At 38.3% G+C, this 25493-nt stretch overlaps 1 protein-coding gene across 1 annotated transcript in view; it reads left to right on the top strand.

Moving 5' to 3' along the window:
• EYA4 (EYA transcriptional coactivator and phosphatase 4) overlaps window positions 1–25493 on the top strand; it is a 156052-nt gene that overhangs the window by 128700 nt on the left and 1859 nt on the right. The window contains exons 12-19 of the mRNA XM_074820719.1: window positions 680–816; window positions 2352–2435; window positions 11581–11670; window positions 17945–18003; window positions 18111–18271; window positions 20732–20846; window positions 22609–22730; window positions 24909–25009. Of these exons, the coding sequence (XP_074676820.1) occupies window positions 680–816; window positions 2352–2435; window positions 11581–11670; window positions 17945–18003; window positions 18111–18271; window positions 20732–20846; window positions 22609–22730; window positions 24909–25009 (869 nt within the window). The remainder of the gene's footprint in view (window positions 1–679; window positions 817–2351; window positions 2436–11580; window positions 11671–17944; window positions 18004–18110; window positions 18272–20731; window positions 20847–22608; window positions 22731–24908; window positions 25010–25493) is intronic.

The following is a 25493-nucleotide window of genomic DNA, read 5'->3' as shown; positions in this document are numbered from 1 at the left end:
TCTCTGACAGTAGCTGATACTTAGAGAAAGATGATCAGAATACAAGTATGACTTCACCCTCTTTCTGGTAGTAACTGGAGTATTGCATTAAATATTATGACTTTCCTCTGCCAATTTATGGGCAGAGTTAAGGTGGGAGAAAAAAGTGAACTCTACTAAAGAGGAGGTGACATGGGAGGAGGAGATGAAGCAGGAAGCTGACTGGCTCTTCTGGTGCGTGGACATGTGCCAAAGGGTGTTCTGGTAAAAAGAACACCAGACTTGGAAATAGGTCGAGCTGAACTCCAAACATGGGAAATGAACTACTTCAACTAAAAGACACTTCATGTATTGAGAAGTTATTAGTGTGACTTTTAAAATACATCTTCCTTGGATCTATCAATATTTTGCATGTGCTCATGTGTATTTGTATATATGTCTGCACATGCATGTGTGTCATTTTAAATCTTTCTCTTATTCTGTTAAGGTTTATAATGCTTCCTTGATGAAGTCAAAAGTCTACATGGCACCTGCAGATTTCATCTACATGAGACAAACCACATTATCACTCATTTTATACAACTTTTCTAGGTGCATCTTGTGGTTGAGTTTGCATACAGACATGTCTAGCTATGAGAAAAAAAAAGTTTATTGTTTAAAAATCCAGCACTAATTTTGCCATGAATGGTTGACTTCACAGGGGAGTTTGACACAGTGCAGAGCCCCTCCACGCCAATCAAAGATCTTGATGAGAGAACATGTAGGAGTTCTGGGTCAAAGTCTCGGGGTAGAGGGCGGAAGAATAATCCATCACCCCCTCCGGACAGTGACTTGGAGGTATGGCTGCGGTAACTGATGAATGGTAATGTGGAGGTTTCTTCTGATGAAAAGTAAATTCTGAAAACTACCTCTGTGGAAATAGGTTAAGGCATTTTTGAAAACATCATGGACTCAGTCTCACTAACTGAATATAACAGATATTAGTTGCTGTTTTAACATACCTGTACAAAGAGCCATTATTGTTTTTTATGACAAAGTTAGGCAGAAAAGTAAATATGATTCAGCCTTGCACTTTTTATCTCTAAGATTGCATGTCTTTCAGTTTCTCATGCAATAGAATCATAAAACTGTGAGACTTCTGTATTCAAAATTGTCACATTTTCTTTTAGTTTTTTGAATAGGAAATCTCAAATATATTGCTCAGCTTAATTACATGTATTTATGAATGCAGAGTAAATATTCAGGATCATCTGGCCATAACCTTTCAAATACTTAGGCACAGGTTCGTCCTTGCGCTTGTAAGTAACATCAGTGGATTTCAGTGAGGCATCTTACATCAGTGAAGTTATGGCTGTACTTAAGTATGTGCAAGATCAGTGCCTTAGCGAAGAAATATCCGCCTAATATATGGGGTGGCGATTTAAAACACAGGTGACCTCTTATCAATGGAGTAATTATAGTCATATTACTCTTGTTAGCAGCGCACTGCCTTACAGTGACAGGAGGAGGAGGAAGTGGAGTGCCTGTGTTTGTGTGAAACACTCCAGCTCTTGCATCAGAGGAACGTGCTACCTACTGGTGCGGAGCGTCCCCTCCTGCCACCAGACGGGCACTGGGAGTGAGCAGCCCTGGCCAGCCCCACTGCCCTGACATCACTGACCAGCTTTGTGTACAGCAGAAGACAAGACTCTTGCTGGGACCTGGCTGGCCACACAGCCACTCCTGGGGTAGCAGGGCGGACTGCAGTGCTAGGCACTGAATGTATATGCCATTGCATTCATACAGAAACCTACAAATTTTTTGCTTTTCAAAGGATTTAACTTTTCCAGTGAAAAGACTCTTAACTTCCTACATCTCAGTTTTCCTGTCTCTTTTATAGTTTACCAGTGAAAATGAACCCCTTATCAATATAAGGAGTTCCTTTCCTTTTTTTTAATTGAGTTAAAATAATCCTACAATATTATTTCAGTTCTGTATGTCATTATATGTGGCATATAGCACTTTTACCCAAGATTTTTTAGCTATCAGTAGAAATAAAGAACCTTGAATCAATAAGACTTGCAGAGAAATATCTGAGTATTGTTTATCCTTAACAATTATGTTTGACCCCCATCACATTTCTGAAATCTGTGTTATATAGCTTTTTTTAAAAGCTTTTCAGAAGACAAATAAGAAATGGTTGAAGAGTACAAAAGTTACTCTCCTAACTTTTTACCATGCATGATACACTGTTCTTGCTGATTTTCAGAGAAAACCAGCTAAGTGATTGGTTACACTTTAAGACTCAGCTGACTTTTAGCCCCACTGGGTGGGATGGTGGTGGGACTTTCATGTTATTTGTTTAATAATATTATCCCCACTTCTATTTTCAGCGTGTATTTGTTTGGGATCTGGATGAAACAATCATAGTTTTTCATTCGCTGCTTACAGGATCCTACGCACAGAAGTATGGCAAGGTATGTGAGCCGTGAATTCTGTGTTGATTCACTGTATCAGAGCTATCTGGCCTGCACATGTACGTGTTTTTCACCTTCCATGTTCATCACGGCTTGGGTGAAGTTAGAGGGAAAGTGTACAGTAAATCCCATTTTAAGAGGGTTAATGTGAAAATGTCAAGGAGAGGAATGAGACACAGACCCTAAGCACAATATATAAGGCAGGACTGAAGCAGATGGTGCAAATGAGGTAAGAGTTTATAGAGGAACAAGGATGAGGTTCCTGAGGTACGTTGGAAGAGACATTGCAGTGAGGTAACAGATGTAGTGGGCAAATGGAAATAACTGACAGTATCTGGATGCATAAAGGAAGAAATAAGAAATAAACTGGAGCAATGGTGAATTTACGGGGAAATTGATGGATCAGGATGAGTAAGAAAGAGGCTGACCTGTTTCAGTGCCAGCTGCAGATGTTATTTGACTCCCCAGCTTTTCCGTTGAATCTTTGGTTTCCTTGGCTGGCTCTGGGGTGAGTAATGCCGAGGAGTGAATCCCTCTCCCAGGCAGACAGTTGTACTCATCCTCTCCCCTCCGATAAGATCCAACAGGAGTTTAGGTCATGGAACAGAGAGGAGGAGAGCAGGAGGAAGAGCGAGGGAGGCAGACAGGCAGTCGCAGCCTGCAGGAGCAGGAGCTCCCCTGCTGAGTCAGCAGCGAGCCCCGCTGGGCTGGTGGTGGACACCCAAGGAACGGTGCTCAGACAAGGGGAGGAGGGACTGGTGGGAAGACCATTGCATAGCAGCAGGAGCGGACTGCTGGGAGGGGTAGAGCTAAAGGCCTGAATGAAACAAAAAATTAGGGCAAATGTATGGAAGGGAAGAAAATGGACAGGGAGAATGTTGGTATATACATATGTGGATGTAGGCTTTCTAGGTGTTGTGCCATTCAGGTGTAATTAATACAAAGGTATTTCTTTTTAAGAACATAACCATGTCCATGCTATGTCAGACAAAGGGCCGGTTTAGCATAAGTTTCCTGCTTCTTTATTCCAGCCAGAAGCAGATGCTCAAGAAAAGGATGTGAGAAGCAGTACATCAGAGAAATGCTTTCCACACCCACCTCCCCAGCCAGTGGGTTAGAAATGTCCAAAGTAAGAACCTGTGGATTATAACCACAGATGGATCAGCCCTCCATGTTTTGAGACAGCTGTTTGTGGTTATTAAAAGAGAAGGCTAATAGGAAAACTCACAGGCCCAGACAAAAATCTGAATTTTTTGAATGCTAAGATAAGGGTAGTTATTCATGTCTTGTAAAAAACAGCCTTGCTTGTTTTGCAGCTTCACAGTGCCAAATCACTGCACATTTCAGTACTCTGTCAAAACTCCTCTTCTGCTGTTTTTCAAACACTGTAACAACAGTGACTTTGTCAGAAACATTTACCAAGAGAGAAACCTAGCTGAACATGAACATTTATATGACTTTTGAGTGTAGCCCATATACTGCCACAGAACTTGCTGAATTGCCCCAGTGAGGCAGTCATTCCTTTCATCCTTTTTTGATTGTGCCCTTAGGATGTTTACATCTCCTGCACCGTCTCATATAATATGTCTAAAGTCTAAGCCAACTTTAATACAAAATGTAAAAATCAGAGCACATTTTGTAGCTCACAAACTTCTATGGGTAACTTTGAAAACTCTTAGAAACAGAAAGAGAAATGAATTCCTCCTGTTTTCTCACTTCGTTATGAGTAGGGATATTTTAAAAAATCCAAGTACCACTATTCTTTAAGAATCCATACAGAGTTCTTAGAAACAGTAATGGCATATTAACAGCCAGTAGTACTGACAGCAGATAAAGTTAGCTTGTATAAACCAAGAGTATTTCAAGGGCAAGTGAAAGTAATGTAGTTATGCTGCTGAGATCAGCATCAGTAAACAAGTGTCACAAACAACCATGAAGCAAAAGGAGAGGAATTCTTAAGCATAATCCTTTGGTTTTTGTTTTTTGTACTGATAGGTGGCATCCATACAAGTAGGGAAATGTGTTCATTTCCAGCGACTGTAAAATGAAAGTAGTAGACTTTTTCCTTCCTGCAGTGACTACCTTTGCCATATTTATAGAGAACTCGTTGGGAAGGTAATTGCCAATGAAACTCAATGAAACTCAAATATATATATTGCTGACTGCAAGGAGGCTAGAAAAGCAGGAAAGGGAATACAGGGAGAGCTTATCATGAGTAGGCTTTAACTTTTACATGTCAGTAAGTGTTGCCTAAACTTAAGATGGGATGTTTCTGAGCCTAAGTGCCTAAGAGGGAGAAGGGAAAGATAGCACAGCTAGACCTCAGTCAGTCTCTGGTGCATGACCTCTTTAGCAGATGTGGCCCTTATCTTTTCTGAGTATGATTTCCATCTATAACAAGGTCTTAATCCAGACTGAAGTCTGGATTGTTACGAGAACTGTTTTGCTATGAGAGTAAATACTCCATGAATTGTGAGGTTCTCAGTGGAAGTCTTGTGAGCACACAGGTCTTTCAAAAGTGTTGAGAGCTGTTTATCCTGGAAAAGTGCTATAAAATTGTTACTTCCCAGTGAAAAAAAAAATCAGGTAGTGTAAAATAATGGTGCTACTAAATTATTTAATTGTGGTGATTTGCTATCTGATTTTTTAAAAATAGAGGTGTGTAATGTTACACAGATTCTCTGCTGTGCATACTGTGTTCTTCCTTATGTATTTTGTCAGCCCATTTTTTATAACATAATCAGGCTACTCCAAAAGAAGAAACCACACCAAAAAAAAAAATCACAGGAAAAGCAGAGTTTTCCCCTTCCCCCGTATTTAAATACTCTAAATGAGATTAGTGAGGCTTTAATGTGAACATTGCTTTAAGGGAAGGCATATTCTTATACCAAGTGTGCTCGCTTCATACTTTCAAGGGGTGAGATGCTGGGTGTAGAGCTAGTGGAATATACAGACAAGCAAAGATATTCACCTTCATTTGTTTCCTATCTACTCCTTGACATGTAAACTTTCATTCTCCTTTTTCACTAGCTCTTTACCCTATTTCTTGCAGTAACAGGGTGAAACCAAAACATTCAGAAATTAGTCTTCTAATCTCTCTGCTTTGCTGCAATTCAGGCTGTGCAGGGAATGCAGTGAGGGGAGGTACAGCATGTGGAGGTGGCCATCACGCTGTTATGGCCAGGCAGAGGGAGAAATGTGTAAGTGCAAGAGTGCTTGAGACAAACTGGGAGACAAACAGTTTCTCTTTCTAAAGATTTCTACAGTTTAGCAAGTGACTGGAGTAGAAGAGAAAAAGGAAAGACAAACCAACATCCCATAGGCAATAAGGGCATTCGTTGGCAGAGATTGTGTGGGAAGGCCTAGACCCAGTAGGCAAGTTTCAGGTCATACATTTGTCAAGAGAACAACAGATTTCTGACTTATACCTGAGGATTTCTGAAGTTGAGAATGGACACTCTCATTAGTATATACTTGTCCAGCACTTTACATATTATTATAATTATTCAATTTCAGAATTATATAGGGCTGTTGTAACAATCATGTTAAAATCAAAACTAGTCATTTGCTGAAAGATTTAACTTGTTGGATGCAGCTGTAATCATCTCATTTAAAACACAGGGCAAATTTCTCCTTCTTATCTGGGCACCAGTAGAGTATAGCTTTATACTCCTGTGATGGTTTAGCCCCTGCCGGGGTCTGAGACCACACGGCCGCTGCCCCTCCCCCACAAAGGGAGTGAAATACAAAGCCCTGAGACTGAGATAAGGAAAGGTTTAATACAACAGAGCAACAGCAACACAATAAACAATAACAATAACAGTGATAACAATGAACAGAGCAAAGTATATACCGATACAGCAAAGAGAGAACCGGCTGCGCCAACCCACGCGATCACCGATTCTTCCCGCGCTCGCGCCAGGATGTGACGTCAGCATGATATATGAATAACCCGGCTAGAGCTTCCCCCCACTGCTGGGGAAACTTAACCCTATCCTGGCTAAACCAGGACAACTCCACCGATGGGAGAGATTTGGCCAGAGGTTAGTCAGTGCATCACTTTGATATTTAAAATATAAAACTTACCCAGAGGAATATTCTGCGGCTTTCTGTTTTCTACCTGTGAGTGTTTCTGTCTGACTTTTGGTGTAATGGTTATTTTATTGGGCTGGTCAAAGCTAACATAAAAAGAGAATAAAAACTGCACTACACCTCTGTTAGGTTTCAGGGAAACCATGCTGCCTCCCAGCAGTAAGAGTACCTCTCATCATTCAGCTTTTGCTCATCTGCTTCATACTTCATAAAACTAGTACATTTCTATTTTTAATTATTTACTGCAGTAGCAAATTATGAACATTGGCATTTGAGCTGTTATATTATGACTTGTGTGGCTGATGATGTTTTTTGCAGCTGAGCACCAGTTGGCAGATGCAGTTTTCTACAATGCTGAGCTCTTAAGTAAGGATTTGTTGATGTGACAGGACATGTGTTAGGAGATGTCATCATCTGTTAAAAGTCTATGAGATACATTCTTATACCCTGTGAACAGTGTGTATTCTTTGTTCCGTTGCGTTCCAGTTATTCTTGCTCATCTAAGGCTGATTAAACTGAAGTTTAGTCTACTTCCGAGCATTTATATTTCATTCATTTCTCCCAGGTCAATCTAGAGGGCAAGGATGCCCAGATAAATGCAGTGACTCAAGGCGCAACTGGTTAAAAAAGAATGAAAGTCCCTTGTGACCTTAGAAGGAGGGGAATGTGATTTCCAAGTGCAAAAATCAAATCCACAACTGATGGTCACATTTGAACATTTTTGATAGCATTGCCAATGACAGAAAGTTGCTGGGGAGGCCACATTAACCTTGCACACTCTGGAAAGGGCTCAGAAGCTTTTTTATTGCCCACTCTCTGCTTGTCCAGTCATTAAACAGAAGAACTTTGTCACCATTAGCACCCATGATGACATTCCCAAATTCACTCCTAAATACGCTTTTGACTGCCTGTATTAATAGTTTATCTCTCATGACCTCCAGTTGTCCTCTCCATTCACTCCCTCATTGGCTGAGACCTCTGAGTCCATTTTCCTACCTCCTTCTAGAGAGCGTGGAGCAGAAGCTTCCTGTGGAGTATGTTTTCCTTCATCAGCCACCAGATATGGTTATTAAGAAGAGATGTATTCTCTTCCTCCATTGCTACCCACATGAAGGTCTCCCAGGAACAAGTGTCCCCTATGAGAGAGTGAGAGCTGAACTTAAATATGAGATTCCTACACAATGTAGGGAAGTGTCTTTAAGCTAAAAATATTGGTACTTAACTCAAGCATTTCTACTTTTTCCAGGGGTCAATTTTGTTGTAAGTCTGTTCAGGACAGCCATTGAAAATCTATTCTTATCATATTATTAATACATTTTGCTTGTTTTCTTGCTTACTTTTAAGGCTCCATGCATACAAATTCCTGTCACAATGAATCTACCTGACAGTCTATTTGTCTATTTGTTTTCAGAGGTTTTATAAAAAACAGTTTAGTGTATTTGTAATTTTTTTCCCAGAAATGAAATTATTTTGAGCATCTTGTGCCTGACCTTCCAAGACAATATTAAATAGATTTCTTCTACTAATGGACACTGAGCTGTTGGGGCTTTATTCCAGTCACTTTCTTCTTGGTCAGAACATTTAAATATTGGTCCTTCCAGGATATTTTTACCTAGTCTCCCAGGAGGCATTTCAGTGGATGGACCAGTCTAGTACAGAAGTCCACAGACAGACAGTCTGGCTCCAGTTTAGTGCCTTCATACTAACATAACTAAAGTCATTTGTATTTTGGTATACAGAAGTGCCGTAGCTGGTCTTGATTCTTTTGCACGCTAATGATATCTGGCTAAAATCATGCCTCTGAGGGCCAAAGAGTTGTTCTTTATTCTGCAGATTATCTGGGGAAACCTTCCAGATTTTATTATTGTTTTCTCTTTTGTGTATGCTTGTGCAGAGTAGCACAAATACCACTTTGGCAGAAGTTCAGTCTGCCTCTTATTCAGTTTCTCAATTTGCTGTGCTCAAATCTGTATCAGATGCACATGTTTCTTACTTTCTTTTCAACACTCAGTTCTTTGTGCCACTTCAGTCAGTCTGCAACTTCTGCTTCAAGTTGAAAGACAGTAAAACGATGATTGGGGTGTTCCTTCACATTGGGCAAATGTTATAAAGCCACAAGACCCTGACAAATCTACTTTCTTTGTCTATTTTTGTATGTGAAGGAATGAACTTAGCATGGCAAGAGCTGGAACGTGATGTTTAATTCTTGTTAAACAGTTGCAGTGTAAGTTTTGGCCAATTTATTAAAAGAAGAATTATTCATGTCTTGAGAATTCAATTACAGTGACTCTTCTCAGCAGAAGTTGTTATGGGGAGATCCCAGACTGATTTCATGCTAATCTGAAATGAATTTTTTTTGCTTTATTTTATTTTACATGTAGTACCTAGCAATATCCTATGCCTGCCTTTGTCAAAACAGCAACATAGGAAATCTCATTTTAACAGTAATAAAGTCAGGCATAGTTGGTTACAAAAATACTACTAATAAGAAAATCATAAAAGCTTTGTCACATTTACGTCTTTCAACTATGCTAGGCAAGGCAGGAAATTGTGATACATAGTTGGTAGTTTCTGTAAAAGTAAATTGGATTATAATGGAATATGTTATAGCAAATTTCCGCATTTAAGTCTGCTTCTACCCAGGAAGGGGAAAAAAGAGACTGAGAATCAAAAGTCTGAGATTCCAGTCTTGGAAGCACTCCAATGAATAACTTAACTCACATAAATAATAATGAGTTACCACCTGTGCATAAAGTTATGCACATGCCTTAGTGTTTGTAGGATTGAGGTAAAGAAGCATATTGCAAATACTCTTTGTTATACTGTATCTAGGAAGAAAAATTTATAATTTACTGTGCACAGAAAAAAACTCAAGAAAAAGGAGAGAGAAACACATGTTTATATGTGATGACATTTTGATAAAAGCATTATGGCTTGATGAGGAATCTCATGAGTCCAGAGTATTCTGATGATTTGTGTTCTAAGTATCTTACATGAGTTTTTGTAAATCTGTTAGCCTGTGTTCCTTAATCATCCCCTTGGAAAACTGACCTTTGCACTTGCTGCTGCCTTCAGACACATGATTTTCAGATCCAGTGAACACAACTGTGGAAGATGTAGGGAATGAAGTTATGTTACTAGACACTGCATTCGGTTTTTACTTCTGAAATGTAGTCTAGACCAGTTCAAGGCTCAACTTAAAAATATTTCCTGTCACTGCCAGAGAACGGGGTCTAACTTCGGATCATTACAATTTCTTGTACACTATTCTCCCCTTCATGTCAGGCTTTTTCATGAGCAAGGGTCAAAATATGTCTATGTTTCAGATTTTACCATTAGTTTTTAAGTGCTTGAGGGAAGAAGCCATCCTTTATTCTGTCATTGTGAAACCCTGGAGTAGCGGATGTCTGATCCTGATTGGGAAGCCTTTGATCCTAATACTAACAAATGATCATTTGAGCTTTTGTGTGATTTTATTGCCAGATGCTGGTAAACTTTTAGACTTTTAATCTCCAGGTATTTAAGAAGGGATTTCTGAAAACTTGCTAGTGTCAATCAGAGTTTAAATGATGAAATATAGATTTTTTTCTTAATGAGAAGAATATGACATCTATTTTAAAAGCCTATTGCAATACATTAAACATAAAAAAGTTAACTGAGCCCCACAAGCTCAAGCAGATGATTAAGGCAATGATAAAGTTAGTTACCAGGTGTCAGCTAAGCATCAAGAACTGTCTGTGTGCATTCTTATTCTAAAACAAATGTAAGGTATTGCAAATTTGCTTAACCTCTCCTAGCAAACCTAGCAAAGTTAAATTATCTCACATTTACTGTACAATAAATGCTCTCAAACTGATATTGCAGATCAGTAGATTTGTGGTATCTTGCTGAGGTAGAGTGATTTGATAGTGTGAGAGCTGACCTACAAAAAAATGCAACATTTTGAATGAATCTCATCCAGGGACAGGAATCCCGTATTTCATGAGAAATGAAGGGATGATCTGTAGCAAACAAACAAACTTGTATAGGCCTTCCCACTCCTGTGGACCACCTAAAGAATTGTGCCGTAGACTGTAGGCACACTGAAGAACACTTAGAAGAACATTTACAGGCACTTTCTTGAACGAATATCTGCAGTAAAATCATAAAGGAGAGCCCAGAAATTCATCAGTGAGTGCCTGCATGGAAGAAGGGTAAATATTGAGACAGAGAAGGACCAAGTGCAGGCTTTGAAAGATACACACTGGAGCAGCAGAAAGTGTGGGAAAGAAGTGATATAGGCCTAAGCACAGGCCAGGAAGTGATGATTTATCCAAAGTGAAACTCAATTTGGGGAAATATGCATAGATTCTGACTACCTTTTGTATTTTTATGAAGCAGAGACATTAGAAATTGAAAAGGCCTCTTAAATCACACCTTCCTATCACAGTGTAGGATAATTGCTTACAAAGTAACCATGTAGTAGAGATGACTACCTTTCCTAGTCCAGTTTAGCATGACCTTGGTAAGGACTTCTGTGTGCCCAAAAATTGGGAAGAAAAGCCAAGAGGTCAGAGGAATTGTGCAGTGGACTGGGTGTCACATGAAGTAACTTCGTTCCTACCTCTGCTGCTCACTCAGTACATTGGGTCAGAAAAGTTAGTTACTGCTCCATGACTTAGCTTTTTGCTGCCCACAAATTGGCAGGCAAGATACTTTTATATTGGTTTTCTTACATAATTCTTCTGTGAGAAGTTTCTTCCCTGTTTACAGCCTTCTTTATGCAGGTTTACATATGGCCACCAGGTTTTCCCCTGTCAGTTTAGCCAGGTTACAAATGCCTTGACTTTCAAAAAACTTAATGTTTCAACATCCCCAGCTCCCCAAATGTTCTCACACAAGTTCATCAGTCTCTTCTTGTAGTGTTATATTAAAATAGCTTAATACTGAAAGGATTTTAGAGAAATTTCTTGCAGTGTTAATTTTTCAAAACACTTTGTATACAGCAGTTCCAAAGTAATTCTGATATAACTTAAAGGTATTTAAGTAGTAACCTTGCTTTCTGTTTTTTAAGGATCCACCAATGGCAGTGACCCTTGGACTGCGAATGGAAGAAATGATTTTTAATCTTGCTGACACACATTTATTTTTTAATGATTTAGAGGTAAGAATCAAAGGAACATGAACGTGATTACTCCTGGGTTTTTAACACAGTGGTTTTGCTGTGCCTTACTGTTTGTTGTGTGTGACATTCTCTGCCTGTCTAGAATTTGGGCTTGTCAGACTCTAATCAGAGAGAGGTGAGCCAGGTGGCAGTGACTTCTCGTGGCACCAGAGTCCTTCCATGAAACTGGGTGAGAGATGGAATCTGCAAACTACCATTTCCTCTCTTGGTCCTGTGGCTATCTTTTCAGTTTCATGGATTTAGAGCTGTCTGCAGTCATTTCCAGGAGGGGGACATATGTGCCTCCCATTCTGTCTCTTGAAATTCTCTACATTTGCTTTTAGTGGGTGATATCATCTGACCCCAAGAGACTGTGTTCTTCTCTTCACATACCTGAGTAGCCTTTTGGCCTCAGGCTCCCCTTTCTTGCTCAAAGGTAGAATATTTTTCATTTACCTCAAAGACTGAAGCATCAGAGAACTGGGACCATGATAGATGTACTCATCAGTGATGTCTCTTCCTGAGGTAACCAGGTGACCACATGTTTTGTCACCATGTACCCAGGATGTGCAATTTGGCATCCTGTCAGAAAAGGGAGAGACCTCATCCTAGGGAGTGGCTACTGTGAACCACTGACCTGTCAGAAGCACACAGATGGACTGCCACAGGGACAGCGGTCTGGGAAACAGGCTCTTCAGCTGGGCTTCATGGACTTTACGTTTCACTCCAGGAGTCTGAATCTGTTAATGTGAAAAGTGACAGTCTTACAACCGTGTGTGTCAAGAGACGGGGTGAAAAGCAGTTCTCAAATTAAACTGTGGACTTTTCAGGCCTTCTCCTGGTCTAAATTAGTCATTTTCTTACTCGGAGTGGATCCCAGAGTTCCCTCCATGGACAGATATTTTGCCACTAATGGCAGTTGGAAGACTTTGAGGTTTTGTTTAAAATGCCAGAAAATGGTCTCTGCTGAGGGAATAGAAAAAATGAGGATAAGTGAGATTTTTCCATTCACTGGGACATTGATTTTTCTAGTGTACACTTCTTTTGTTCGTTTGTCAACTGTAGGCAATAAGTAAAGCAGAAGGTACCAGGCTGCGGTTGTCATTGTCATACCCTGCAGACTTCATTTATTCTTAGCTCTTTTTAAGTCAAGAAACTGAGATCTACTACACCCTGTACCTGACCTGCACTTCCTCTTACCAGCAGCAGAAATGTAAGAAAATAAAGCCCTGGACATGCCTTTGCCAGTCGGTGTTTTATTGCAGTCCTAGTGAGTAATCACTTGACAATGCAAGTGCATTCGGTGAATGTTGTTCTGCTGCCCCGTACCAGGGATAGATTCCAAATCAATTTTTCAAAGCATTGCTTAAATTTCTTTTTAGCAGACCTTTGCCCCTGCATGTTCAGATTTCACGTGACACCCAATGAACTTTAAGCCGTTCAGTAGCATATGCCCAGAGTTCTTCGGTCTTGTGCTGAGTTCAAGTGGAAGAGTTCATCAAAATGGAGCTCTGCCCTCTTTCCATACCTCTTTATTCTTCCTTATAGTCATTGAAGCTTCATTCCTTTCTCTCATTATTTATTTTCTTTGTAGATCTCAGGTTCAGCTGTCATAGGTGGATTGTCTCATTTTGTATATTCTTCATAGGGTGGTTTTAATATCCTGTCCAAATATTCATACTCCATCTCATTCTGGAACAGTTATCCAAACAGTTTTCAGTTTTAGATAAATCAAAACCTACTACCTGGGGACTCTCTTGGAGAATCTCATTAAAATTAAAACCAATTTCTATATGCAATTATGTATTTTCTAGTCTAGAATTCATCTTTGTTTCAAAACCAACTCTCTTATAAGGTTACCAAAATTCCAAACTTCTTGTTCTGAAATGAGCTGTATGCACATATTCTGGCATATGCAAGAAGACCAACAATCTTCTGTCTTAGCAAATAAGATGTAATTGCATGGCATTCTGTGCCAAAGTACATAGAGGCATCCTTTAATATGCAGATGAATAAATCTGTCTGTTTAAATGTGTTTGCGGAACACATGGCCATTACTGAATATTACAGTGCATCTGCATGATGAATATGTAATGAATTCTGAGAATTCCCCAGTTCTGACTTGGGGTCTCTCTCTCTCATCTTTCCCCCTCTCTCCATGTCTATTTCTCTGTCTTCCTCTCTCCATCCTTCCCCAGGAGAGCGGAGGTGAGTGCTGAGCTGTGGATGGTCATGGCCATCAAGACACAAGACCTTCAGTTCTTACTGGAGGAAATGAGATAAGGCATTTATTCAATAGGCAGATTACTTATCCTTTCATCATCTCACTTTCTTAATGCTGAGCCATCAGGTCCCATACATTCTGTCTTGCTTTCATCTTCATCCTACAGTAAAGCTCATGGCTCCAGACATGGCAACTGTAATGTACTAACAAACCTATACTCCTGTAATATTGACTCCAGTCACTACATCCTCTAAGCCCTCTTTTTTCCCTGTCCTTCTTGGTTGCAAACACCGCATACCAGGGTCTAGTAATAATAACCAAGTTATTGAAAGTTATCACATACAAAAATAAAGTTTTCCTTCCTCTATGCAAATCCGTCTCACTACAGTGACTGCTGATGCAGAAATTCCGATCTGCTGAGACATTCCCCGCTGACCCAGTAACCCATGTTCTAATCAGCCAAGCTGCACTTTTATTTCAGGCTAGGCTGTTCTCCAGCTATTTCATTCTCAGTGTATAAATTTTAGTTAGCTTGAGAAGTATCGCTTGGGAGGGCAGTTGGTGTTTTGCCATGAAAATAGGAGTCTGGTGCTCTAGAAAGTTCATGTGCCTAAACAATGCTTAGAGATGGGACTCAGTTCTGTAATAATATCCAGACTAATGCGTTCTGTTCTCAAACAGGTAAGGAATAAATAGATGTTTTTCTCCCTATCTCAGTATTAATTTTGAGACAGCTTTTAGAAATGTTGGTAGGGCATACTATGCACACAAAACCCCTAATTTCCACAAATTGCAAGCAGGAATTTGGACATGAAACTTCCAACTCCATTATCTCCTGCCACTCTCAGAATGATGAAGAAAAAAGAGTATTTATTTCAAACAAACTGAATTGCATTTCCATTTTTATGATAATCCAACATAATTTAAATAAGAGGTCATCATAATTTTTTTCTCATTAGAAATAGCAATGAGAAATAAAAAGTAGGATTTGGGTAAGTCTCAGAATTTGACAGGCAGGTCAACCTAGTTTTAACAGAGGCTGAAGCATATGCATAAAAAGGGGTGTTCTGTATAGCCTGAGAAAGCATAGTGCTGAATATCCCCTCAGTAACAACATTTTTGTGTTCAGTGTGGTGAGTCAGTGTTTTTACTGGATAATGAAATTACTGTTCATTCCAGGAAGAAAATTTTTATGGATGATTTGTTGATTCTGTACTCTCAAATTTTCAGGCTCTAAAAATTGCTGCAAAGAATTGACTGCACTCAGATACAATTTAAATCAGTATTTCTTTAAGCAAAAGCCAGTTACTGTACCTAGATTCCTTTTCTTTACTCTCACTAATAGGAAATATATTTTATCTTTCTTAGTTTTGACCTTGCACTGACAGTGAGCCACTGTGACTTGAGTATAGCCAGTAGTGTGGCTGATGTGAAAAATATTTTACATTAATATTTAAAGTGATAGAGAGTTTGCTTTCTTCCTTTCCTCCCTGCAACTGTTTGGTATGTTTTACAAGCAAACTCAGATGTAGTGTTGTGCCATCCATTTCCTGTTTCTTTTGGAAAAAGTAGAGAACTATCTCAAATCTGCTCAAAACATCTGCTTTTTCTTTTTTTCAAGAAAGTTTTTTCATGCCATATAAGTGAATTTGTAAAATGCAAACATTTTAGTTGAAGTAGATAAGTAAATGAGAAGACAAAGTAAAACAAGGCAAGGAGTGGTGGGCACATGGGTTTGTTATTGGTCAGCAAATGTGTATTGCTAGTATGTTGAGGAGGTAAGTCATAGAGCTGAGAGGAGAAGAAGAAGGGGGAAAGGAGGAAGCTGGAGAGTGCTGTTGGGTTTGATCCCCTTATAAATTTAACATCCTTCTTGCAGGGACAAAGGGCAAGTAATCAGAAAACTTCATGTTCCCCTCATCTCCTGTTCCTGGAGGCAATGAACAAACTGTGAGATAAAAAAATAAAAGCAAACAGTGGAGCCTTTGCCACCCACTCATATTTAACTTAGTAATGAAATTATCAGCAGAACAGTTATCTGGAATTTTCAAGGCTGGAACAACGTAGCTGAAAGGCTTAACAAAACCCAAAGAGCAGCAGACAGTTCTTACCTAAGAGGGCTTCTGTGTGCCCTTCATTTAATTAGTACACCTTCAAATCCACAGGACTGAATTTTAAACTTTTAAAATTATCTTATGCTTTGACCAGCTCCAGGGAAATCTGTGAAGATGATTAGGAAGCTAGATATTGCTTGGATATTGCAAAATATAGAGTTAGAATTTGTCCCAGTGGCACTTTTTGTCTGATTTTTGAGTTCCTGTCCTATACTGGGTGGAGTATAGTTGCATTTTTTTTTCTGGAGTGTAAAAAATAAGTAAAGATAAAGAAATGAATCTTTTATTTCAGCTGCCACTTCTCCTTTTCTTTCTCTTTTCACTTGCTATTTACATCCAAAAGCATCTTCTTTAAAATATTCTACAGCTCAAGATAATCTCCTCAGACAGAACATTTTATTTTATTTTATTTTATTTTATTTTATTTTATTTTATTTTATTTTATTTTATTTTATTTTATTTTATTTTATTTTATTTTATTTTATTTTTATTTTTTTATTTCTCCAGTTAGGAGAAGAATGCTTCGTTTCTGTTCCTTGAACACAGCTCTTTCATGCCTGTATTAATGGATTAATGATTGCTTGTATGATGCAATGAAATTATATATTTGAATATGAAATTATACCCATTTGTTTTATACAAAAAATGCTTTTTTTTTTTTTTTGTAACAACTTACTTCATGTGGGTAAAAGTTTGTTCAGTATTCATTCAGTGCAAAGCAGACAAAACAGAAAGAAATGGTAATTTCCCAAATTCACACTCTAGGAACTTGTGGCATACACATTTGGAAATCACTTCTCTATTCAGATTTATCCTTCATCTGGACAATTTAGCACTCGTACAAGACTGAGATTGGAAACTGAGAACTGCATACTCCTGCATGTCACAGAGAGTCTGAAACAAGTGCTGCTTGTCAACAACTTTATTTGACATAGATGACTCAGACAACTCTTAATTTGAGGCACAGAACTGGGCATTTTGAAAACTCAGTCTCATTTTGTTTTAGTGATGAGATTAAATTGTTGGACAATATGAGATTATTTTAAAATACATCCTTAATTTTTAAATATGTCATAAATTATATTAGGATTATGTTAACAACAGCTATTTTAAACATTTAAAAATTACTTACTTACAGGAAAGTAAAATCTCCATACACTGAATCTCAGGTGTGTCTTTGGGCTAAAATGTTATTTCTAGCAACTACAGGAAACAGCAATACGATGCCCGTTCATATTTACTGTTGCGTGATGGCTTGACTTATTTATTTATGCTTCCCCCACATTTTCCTATCTTTCTGCTGTAGCCACTGTGCAGAAAAGAATACTTGATAGCTATCCAATTATAAAACCAGCTTAGAGGGGTGTTCAGTTTTCCAATGTACCTCAGTTCCCTGGAGTTACTTCTATCTCTTCTGAAACCAGGAAGTAATGAAGTTCTGCAAGACTGCTTGATTATCTGTGATTTTCCAACCAAAGGCATTTGGATAAATCAATTTAAAAAATCTGATAAGCATTCAAACTCCTAGACACTTAACAGAAGTTATATGCCCGTTGAAGTTCATCATCGCTAGCTTTTAGAAAGTGGAGAAATAAGGTTTAGGTGATTTTGGAATATTGGTATGCTACAGAGACTATAAGAGAGATTTGTAATTGTTGGGGTTTTTTCAGTAAAATAATTTTAATCTAAAATCACACTAAAATTACATATAGCTTTTCTAAGGGCCTTTTTCAACTAATAATTTACACAGTGTAGGAGCTGAAGGTTGTATTATTTTAAAGAAATTGATGGTGATAGGAAGCTGTAAGTGTATATCTGCTGCCATCTTCTGGTGCAGTTAGTGGCCTGCACCGATCATTACTTAAACATCTGTACTAAGCATATGGTGACCATACTGTCTTATAAGATAATTTATCATTTGGATTTTTTTCAACAGGAGTGTGATCAAGTTCATATAGATGATGTTTCTTCTGATGATAATGGACAAGACCTAAGGTAAGATACAGCATTTGTTTCATTTTTTTTTTCTTCAAAGATTAAATAAATTGAGCATTTACAGGAATACATTGTATTTATTTTTACTGTATTTTGGGTGTTTGCAGTACCTACAGTTTTGCAACTGATGGCTTCCATGCAGCTGCAAGTAGTGCAAACCTTTGTCTGCCAACAGGTGTAAGAGGAGGGGTTGACTGGATGAGGAAGCTGGCTTTCCGTTACAGAAGAGTAAAAGAGTTGTATAATACTTACAAGAACAACATAGGAGGTGAGTTTAATTGTCAAAACGAATTTAGAATGCTGATCAGGCTAAACTGCATGGCGATGAACTCCTGCCAAGGGGATGTGCCTTGGAAGCCACAGATTAATGGAAAGTGATGTGACTGGACCTTGGGCTCTTGAAAGCTACTGACTATAATGGCAGAGCCAACATTGCGCTGTTGTGCAGGAGAACCAGAGATGGGGAAGCCGAGCAGGCTTCCATTTAGCTTCCAGAGAGACATTTTCTCCTTCAGACCCAGCTCGGCTATACTTACTTACTGATTGGTTGAGCCACTTATTCTACCTCAGATGTGGTGTTATTCTAGGAAAGAGGTTCTATAGTTTCCACAGTACAAATTGGTTGTGGCTGCACTTTTCCATCCTGCATTTTCATGATCTGGTTGGTAACAACATACTGTGTGCTAAACTCTCTGCTGGGTACCTGCTAGTCTGTTTTCACCGGTGGATGCAAGAAAACTCTAGCACTGCCATGCCACTAGCTCTTTTTGTTGACTCTGTAGCTTACACAGTTAATTGTGTTAGCAAGAAAACCAAGTCTCTTTTGAACTGAGAGCTTTCATGTTACTGTTTTCATTCATGGACTCACTCATGTCTGCGCCAGCAGACTTGTAGGAAATCAAGCAGCAGAACTGAAAGAATCTGTTCTGGAGAGTCCTGTGTGACTTGCAGAGATGGCCAGCCCCCTTCTGAGGAGGGCAATATGTCAACTGACTCTCTCAAGAAGAGACTGTGAGAACAGGGAATACTTTACAAATCTTCAAGCATTGCTACAGCCACAGTTGAGGATAAGATGAGGCCAACCCAACCAGGAAGGAGTCCCAAGTGAACACTTTCCCATTCTATAACATGGTCTTTTTCAACTCATCTGAAATTTGTTTCAAAGGAACCTGAAACTCAAAATTTAGCTCACCTTCAGCAAAACCAGATGGTTGGTGTTCTTTTAGCGCTTCCTGCAGTCTCTCAGAAATGGGAAACAGTGCAACTAATATGGACAGTGAATTAGTCATTACCTTAATCAGATATTTTCTAAATTACGTAAATCTGGAATATATATTTTCACTCTTAGTGGTTCAGAGTCCTCACTTGCCGCAGGAAGAAGAAACAGGACCAAAGGGTGACAGTAGATGGTTGGCGTTCACTTGCCCTGCCTTGTCCTTCATTGGTGTCATGAATAGAGTTCTTATATATTAATAATACTTGAAACAGTGTTATCCAAAAGTTCATTGGGTTTTCTTATATCTCATAATGCATCTAAGATTCTAAAGCTGTTGTATCTCATAAAACCTTTAACACTAGTAAGAGCTTAAGTCCACGAGCACAGCATAGGGAAACACTAATAGGAACAATCATTGCAAAGGCAGAGTGCAGATACGTGGTGCATTGTGTTAAGGTTTTTATCCTCTCCCACAAATACTGGTTCTGAAATACATTCCATCCTTAGCAGGCAAGTTCCTTCACTCATCCTCTGCCTCTCAGCTTTTAAAATAATCTTTTTATCACATAGGTATCTATTTATTTCAAAATAGCTGTTAGAAGGCAACAGAATGCTAGATCAAACTAGGTATTTTTAGGTTGCTTCATTTCAGATTTTTGAAGATATCACCACTTCTCGGGAACATGGGGTATGAAAGAGAAGAGGGATACTAAAGGTCATGAAGCCTGCTTCCCTGCTCTTCCAGGGAAATGACCCCTTCTAAAAATTTAGATCAAATCTAAATTTAAAATAACTTGGTTCCAAACTCATGTCTCAACATTCAGTAGACTGGGTATTTTTAAAAATCTGACCATTTATACCCCAAAGGAGATTTTAAGGTGCTTTTAAGGACTAACTGAGATACGAGAACATAAGATGTATGGCCATTTCAGGGCTGTAAATGCTACAAAAGGAGCTATCATTATTAACTACAACAGGACACGAAGAGCAAGCCATCAGCAAACAAATGTATCTCCATATGTGTAACCTGAGGTTCACCTATATACAGAATTATAAGCAGGGCAGTCTTAAATATATGCAGATACTGCAAAGGCAAGTTTATTCTAAAGTTTCTTCTTTTGTGAGTGTCTCTGCCTATGATCCCGATGGCATGGATCTTCTTGTCTCTGCCTTTGATAACTAGAGAGTAAGATGTATGTGAACAGTTAGTTTAAAAAATATGTATTTCTGAAAGGTATACTCTGAAACATAATAAAGTAGCCTGAATAGATCAAAACCACTCAGATGAGTAATTATTAGTATCTGCAGTACTCACTGACATTGCTTCATATAGTGGAGTGCAAATAAAAAGAGAGCAATTTACTGAGCCTTGAAGACAATAGATTTTATCTTTAATGTTTTTTCAAGTTCTAGTGGAATTTAAGGTAGAAACAATAACCATAAAATTTATACATTCATGCTAATACAGAATTTAATTTGGTTTTCTTCTTTTCTTGCTTTTTTACATAAAAGGACTCCTGGGTCCTGCTAAAAGAGACGCATGGTTGCAATTAAGAGCAGAGATCGAAGCTCTGACAGACTCCTGGCTAACAAATGCACTTAAATCATTATCAATTATCAGCACAAGGTAGGTATTTGAGTTTACTGTAAAAAAGTTTTTAGTTTTGGACTTGTAATGGCTATTTTTTGACATTTTAGGTTATAGTAAATTAGCACCTTTAAGGAACAGAACAGGTCTAATACAACTTTTGAATAGGACGTAGGAAAAATTCCATGGAAAGCGATTTCATTTTCAGTGATTTCAGCATTTACTAAAGATAGTATGAAATGTCTTCTAAAATGTGATAAATGTCCCTGTGTACATTGAAAGAGTATTGTAGAATTCTGAGATAGCCTTTAATTTTTTATCTTCTGGGCAACATCCTCTGAACTCCACGTCTCTCTGTTCTGACCTTCAATGTTTGTGCCTGTTCACAGTGCTACCTAAATACTGTATAGATCCCAGAACAAAGCATTTTCCTCTGTCCTTCCAGACAAATCAGTATGCTTAAGCATATATCTGTTTTCAGAAGAGCAAAAATCTGTTTTAACTGAGTTAAAATTCTGGGTCCCCAGTAATGAGACATAAAATGAATGTATTGTTCCTTTGAAATAATAAACCTGTGAACACTGCTGCTGCTTAGTCAGTCATGCAATGTGTATCTTATCAGAAATCCTCAAATTCTCATTTTAAACCATAAAAAAGAACAGTGTTAAGCCATCTTGCCTTCTGAACATGTCTGGGAAAAGACTCAGCATCAGGTGGAAAGAACAAACTTGGAAAGATGTGAAAAACTTATTTTAAACGTAACAAGTTTTGCAGTATGTTTATATCTTAATTATTGTTTATGTAACAGTGTCTTAAGCACTTCAAGAGAAAAAAAGTAAAAAATTTTTGTAAGCCAAGGAAGCTCTGTATTTCTTTCCAAATTGCTAGTCTTCAAAAAGTCATTTGGTAATAAAGGTCAGTTGAGCATTGGCGGATGAGTTTGGAAAACTGTTATCAGTTACTCAGGACTGTTAAATAATAGTCTTTTGTCTTGTCTTCAAAGAACTGTACCACTATAAATCTTCAGAAGCTACCCGTGAGGCAGCTAAACATCACCTAGATGTTACTGACAGGAAATTGAGATACATTAAGGCAGAAATAGTAGCCTAAGGTCTTGCTTAGAGTTTCTGGAAGAGCCAGGAGGGAAAAATCACAACTATTTGCTCTCAGCTTCATGTTCACATGCTCATGTTCCAGCCTAAAGTAGCCTGGCTCTGAGTTTTCTGTTGTATGACTGCTGGAACAACTTCTCCATTTAAGTTTTCATCCTCGCCATTCAATGCTAGCTCATTAACATGATTATTATTATCTCTCCCTCAGAAATATTCTTACTCTTGAAACATGATGTCATTGTGCAGAAATGTATTAGCTGTTTATTTGCCCTCAAGACAGGAGTAACAAATGAAGTTTTCACTTTCTCCTAACACTTTTATTTGGCTGGTAGCTACTGCCAAGTAATTGCAAGCATGAAAATGATGCTTTTAAAGCAGTAGAATGCCTATTTTTGGAGGTAGTTGGTGATCTTAAATGTCTGTGTTTTAGTGAACCCATCTTCAAGGACCTGTTTTTTATAAACCAGTGTGGAATATTTCCTACAAATCAGGCCTGCATAATTTTTAAAGGTTTTCACAAAAAGCTTTATGTACATTTTTCTGGATGTAATGCTGCTGAGCAGCACTGCTATGTGAGTGAAACTAAATGGTGAGGAATCCTGAATATGCTCTCCACAGCTGGTTCACTTCATCAGCATTTGGGTAATGGTTTTAAACTATTTAAATTTTAACTATATCTCTCATTATAGGAGTAACTGTGTAAATGTGTTGGTAACAACAACCCAGCTTATCCCAGCACTTGCAAAAGTCCTGCTATACAGCTTAGGAGGAGCTTTTCCTATTGAAAATATTTACAGTGCAACCAAAATAGGTAAGAAAATTATTTTTTCATGCATTCTGACTACACTGCATTACCAATATTTTTTTGCCACTAATGGATGCCACTTCCCTGACACTTACAGTGTTAGTTATAAGATTTAGGTATTGCATATGTTTAGATGTGTTTATGTCAATAAATTCCAAATTCAGGTTATTTTCAGTGATGCCTGAAGGAATAAAGGTCCCCATACTGATTAAAACCATCAGAAACTCCTAAGTATGGGACAGAAAACATAAAATGTGCAGAAAAGAATAAAGAAAAGTGTTTTGTGAATTCATATCTAAGCAGAACTTCTATTAAAATAGCCTCTGCTCTGACCTTCAGCTCTATGTATGCTAGGCCACCGTTTCACAAGCTTTTTCTGGAAGCATAGTACATCAGCGATGGTAATGACAACTGTTAACAACAGAAGCTGTGTTGATGGATGCCACAAGAGCACTTCCCTATTCTGTTGATAACTGTGTACCTCTTGTGTATTGCAGTGTGGAAATTCACGGTTTTTGGAAATGGCACCCAAAATTGTCTTGTAAACCAAGACAAGTTATTATTCCTGTGAAATATGACACAACCTACAACTGATAATTTTAGCAGATTTCATGATTTACCAATTATTAATTCAGGAATGCTCAATTTCTATACCTATGGCACCTTAAATAATGTGGAGTGTGACACTTCCTTGGCAAAAGCATTACAATATATTTCCTAAATTATTTTCACAAGCAAAAAAACAATGCATATTCTAACAGTGTCAGAAAAAACTCTTACCTCAGTCATCCTCTAATTAGCTGTAGCTGTCCTCTAGACTGAAATGCCTCAAATACTTTAAAAAACTTAAGTCAAGGCACAAAGTATCCCAAATACCATATGGTACTGAGCAGCCTCTGGAATGAATGTCATCTGTCATACAGCCTGTACATGTTGGATTCAGTCACTGAGATTGCACTCGGACCAAAGGAAGGAGCATTAAGAAATAGTGCCGACAGCACAGAAGGGGGTGGTGAAGTGAAGCACAGTCTCTGGAGGCTCTGTCGAAGTAATTCTGCACCAGGAATTCCTTCTGGGAACAGTGTGGCCGCTGTTACACCCCTGTCAGGAGCACAGCAAACTCTGTTGGGTACAAGATCTCTCTCTACTTTTCATCTCAATGATCTCTACACTGTGCTGAGCACAGGACTATAATTGCAGCTGTTGCTTGCACACACTGAAATCTGGTCCTCACTCAACAGTTAATACACACGATGCTTTTCCTAATCATAAGCCATTTTGTGGGCCAGCTGAAAAAAAGCAAGAGGAGAGCAGTAAGAATCGGAGATCTAGAAATCATGAGCTTGTGAGAAGAGACTAAAAACCTGGGGCGGGGATAGACGTAATAACAAGCAAGATAAAAAGCTATTGTGGAGATGAGAGAAATAATCTTTCTCTACCTTGATGAGAGGTATGACAATAGGTGATGATTTCTCTGCGATAGGGCATGTGTAGGTTGCATGTCAAAGAGAAACTTCCTAATGGAAAGGGTTAATTAAATATGGAGATCGCCTGTGGAACCAGTGAAATAATCATATTAGGGCAGTTTTAGGATCAATTGCACAAGCACTTGTTGGTAAAACTGAACCCACAATACAATGAGATTGGCAGATGACTTTGCTTGGTCCCTTTCAATCCTGTTTACCGTTGCTACTGGCTTAGCCTGCTTGCTTCCACATTTCTCCAAAAGAGCCAAATGCTTCATGAAGTTCTCCCAGGAACCTGTTGTCTAATTTTATTTTTCTTGTCCATTGTTCTTTGAACAGTTTTCTCATTGCTACATCACTCATTGTCATAGATACATTAGAATTAAAATTTCTGCTTTCCTTGAAAAAATATTACTACAGTAATAGGGAAATACTTAAATTCAATTATTTATTCACTGACCTATTCATTTTTGCAGTGCTGTTAATTCCTTTATCTTAGTGCTTTTGCGGTAACTATTAAGAAAGAGAGTTAGCTTTACCTGGAACAGCTTAGTGTCACTAAGGGAATTAATTGCTTCTTACCAGTTTTGGCTCTAAATCCCAAGGCCGGGAGCCTTTAAAAAGTAGCAGTAACAGTGTTTTACCACTGCCATAACCCTTTGTAGGGCTTCACCATAACTCACTTGATAGCTTGAATAAGTAGTGCATTGTTTTTCAGGCAAAGAGAGCTGTTTTGAGCGTATAGTGTCCAGATTTGGCACTAACATAACTTATGTTGTGATTGGAGATGGCCGAGATGAGGAACATGCAGCTAATCAGGTAACTTCACTCTGAACTCTTATCTCGTTTATCTTCCAGGAAAAGAAAGTTGCTTTGAACGAATAATGCAAAGGTTTGGCAGAAAAGTAGTATATGTTGTAATTGGGGATGGTGTAGAAGAAGAACAGGCAGCAAAAAAGGTAACCTGTCTTCTGAAATGTTGGTGTGATACATAGCTACTAATGCAAGCCTTTCTGTTTGCATTTCTGTCAGTGTTGCATAATTGCAGAATGACAAATAATTCCAGTCCACAGATGCAAGGCAACAAGAGCATGATGAGATAAAAACTTAGAGTAAAATGAACCATTTGGATTCTAGCATTTGTTTCACTTCAATTTGGAAAGAAAAAAAATGCAAAATTATTTTAAAAATAAATGAAAAAGTATTGCAGAAAAAATGACTGACTAGCTTCAAGCAAATTAAAGATAAAAGATATAGAAAGGGCTATGACATGATGGTTGGATGGTGGTTTTCTTTAAACTGT

The sequence above is a fragment of the Strix aluco genome, chromosome 3, assembly GCF_031877795.1.
Source record: "Strix aluco isolate bStrAlu1 chromosome 3, bStrAlu1.hap1, whole genome shotgun sequence".
Lineage (NCBI taxonomy): Eukaryota > Metazoa > Chordata > Aves > Strigiformes > Strigidae > Strix > Strix aluco.
This window is presented reverse-complemented; position numbering and strand designations above follow the sequence as displayed.